This window comes from Mesitornis unicolor, unplaced genomic scaffold (genome assembly GCF_000695765.1).
Source record: "Mesitornis unicolor isolate BGI_N332 unplaced genomic scaffold, ASM69576v1 scaffold8242, whole genome shotgun sequence".
NCBI classification, from domain to species: Eukaryota; Metazoa; Chordata; class Aves; order Mesitornithiformes; family Mesitornithidae; genus Mesitornis; species Mesitornis unicolor.
This window is the reverse complement of record NW_010171167.1, coordinates 1,116-3,462: the sequence shown is the minus strand read 5'-3', so window position 1 is coordinate 3,462 and position 2,347 is coordinate 1,116. Positions and strand designations below refer to the sequence as shown.

General features: G+C 61.1%; 1 protein-coding gene across 1 annotated transcript in view; it reads left to right on the top strand.

Annotated features, from left to right (window-relative positions):
• The window catches only part of FAM65A (family with sequence similarity 65, member A), a gene marked incomplete at both ends in the record, with an annotated part of 11,323 nt that extends 8,983 nt beyond the window's left edge, over positions 1-2,340 (top strand). Inside the window, 5 exon segments of the mRNA XM_010179944.1 lie at positions 1-151; positions 491-687; positions 799-882; positions 1,167-1,257; positions 2,282-2,340. The exon segment at positions 1-151 is cut by the window's left edge and continues 35 nt beyond it. Coding sequence (XP_010178246.1) covers positions 1-151; positions 491-687; positions 799-882; positions 1,167-1,257; positions 2,282-2,340 — 582 coding nt within the window.
• Between the last annotated feature and the right edge of the window lie 7 nt (positions 2,341-2,347).

The following is a 2,347-nucleotide window of genomic DNA, read 5'->3' as shown; positions in this document are numbered from 1 at the left end:
AAACTGGTGGAGGGCGGGCTGAACCGGCGGCTGCCCCGGCGACCTGGCAGCACGCAGGGCGAGCAGGTCACCATATTCCAATACTGGAGCTACTTCGAGTCACTCGGCGCCCTGGTGCTCGACACCCACATGATGGAGCTGGCAGAGGAAGGTGGGTGCCCTACTGCCCTCATGAGACTGTGACATGGGGTGCTGGAGCATCACCATAGGGGATCACCCAGCAGCAGCACCACGACCTGCCATGGGGCGTCACCCAGAGGCTCAGCCATCCTTGGGGTGGGCAAATAGGTCTGATTTGGTGCATAGCCCACTCCCACGCTGCCTTCCTGAGCACCCTAGGTCCCTAGAATGGATGTCCCAGCCGCTCCATGCATTGGCACCCTGTGTGGGGCCACGTCTGCCTGGTGCAGTGCGGGGTGCTGGGTATTGGGGCGTTTGGGCAATGCCACTGGGCTCCCCACATTTCGGCTCAGCCATTGGTTCCCCGCAGCGCTGCTGGCGCAGAACCTCAACTCGGACGACCAGGACGTGGTGCTGCGCGCCCTGAAGCGGGTGCCTGAGAGCCGCCTGAAGAAGGAGGGGCTGAAGGCGCTGAGCCTGCTCCTCGTGGAAGGAAACAGCAAGGTGGTGAGCGCCGTGTCGGCCCAGCTCCGCAGCTTGGCAGAAAACCCGCGCTTCCGCCAACGGGTACGTGCCAGGCAAGCTGGGGACGAGGTGGGATGAAGCCATGGTCCCTGGGGTGCTGCCCCCCAAATCTGCTGTGAGCGGTGATGCTGACCCCCTCCATCTCCCCGCCAGGCTCTGGTGTGCTACCTGGAGCAGCTGGAGGATGAGGAGGTGCAGACGCGTGTGGCAGGGTGCGCAGCGCTGGGCTGCCTGAAGGTGAGAGGGGCATGGGGAGGAGGCAGCAGAGCTGCATCTTCTGGAGAAAGAGCAGTTGCATGTGGCTGGTGACTCTGGACACACCTGCATGGGATAGAGGAGCTGGGAGTGCCCCAGACGTGCTGGGAAAGCAGGCAGGGGCAGGGCAGGAAGAGAAATGGGGAGGGAAGAGACAGGACAAGGGACTTTTCTGCACCATGGGGCTGCAGTTCCCTGTGCTGCCTTGCCCACAGCGGGCTGTGTCCCCACTGCCAGCCATACTCAACCCCTTGTCCCTTCTGCAGGCCAAGGAGAGCATCGAGCAACTGGTTTACCTGTGCCAAACAGACAAGGAGCCCGTGCGGGAGGCAGCCAAGCAGAGCCTGATGCTGTGTGGTGAGTGTACTGCTGCTCCTCAATGCTCCCTCCCCACCCACAGCATCCCGAATGGCATCTCCTGGTGCCAGCAGCACCCACGGGAGAAGGGAGTCCCGGGCTGGTCCCTGCCTACCCCACGTACTCTGGCTCATCGTGCCCCAAGCTCTGCCAGGCGAGAGCAAGACGGCAGCGGGCAACGAGGGCCAGGCATCCTGTGGCCACAGAGTACTAAGCCTGGTTGTTATTTATTATTTGCTAGATGGCACTGAGAGAACCATCTGAGTGGGTTTCTAGGCCTCCAGATCGCGGCAGCTGCTGCACAGGTTGGGACACGTGAGCCGTCCTCATCCCTCACCGTCCCTGCTCCTGCCGCTTTGCTCACGAATGTCTCTGTCTTAGAGCCTGTCAGCCACGTCACGTTTTGGAGTCTGTGTGTCTTGGTTGTTGATAGAGCCCATCCCCGTGGCACTCCGGCACATGTAGATGCCTTGTGTCCTGTGTCCCAGCAGATTGTCCATGTCACCACTTCTTGCTGGGGATGGCCGCTGTGGGCAAATTTGTGTGGGGGTGCTGGGAGATGTCAGAGCCAGCTTTTAGTGTGGATGTGTGCATCCCTGTCTGTGCCCCGGGGGTCCTGGCGAAGCCCTCGGGATCCCTATGCCAGTGCATGCAGATGTGCACAGCTGTACGAGATGGTGCAGCCCCGAGCCCTGGCCCCTTTGCCCTGAGCTAGGCTCTCCATAAGCCAGCCCAAATGTGGATGATCCCTGCCCTGCGTGGGCACAGGTACGGCAGGAAGCCAAAAAACAGGATTTGCAACATCTGAATCAGGAGCTCTGGGGACTTTTTGAGCTGGATCCCGGCTGGGACCTGCCCAAGGGTGTGCTAAGGAAAACAAGAGAGGTCTCCACTCTGTCCCTGTAGCACGCCGGCTCAGTGCTGGCATTAGTCACATTTCCCCAGAAAGGCCAAGGAAGGTTGGGAATGGGTAGGGCACAGAGTTTCTGCAGTTTGGTTCACTGACTGCGGCGTGTCCTTGCAGGGGAAGATGGTAAATCAGCTCACCGGCGGCTGGGGGAGGCCCCGGACAGACGCCCGCAGGTCCTTT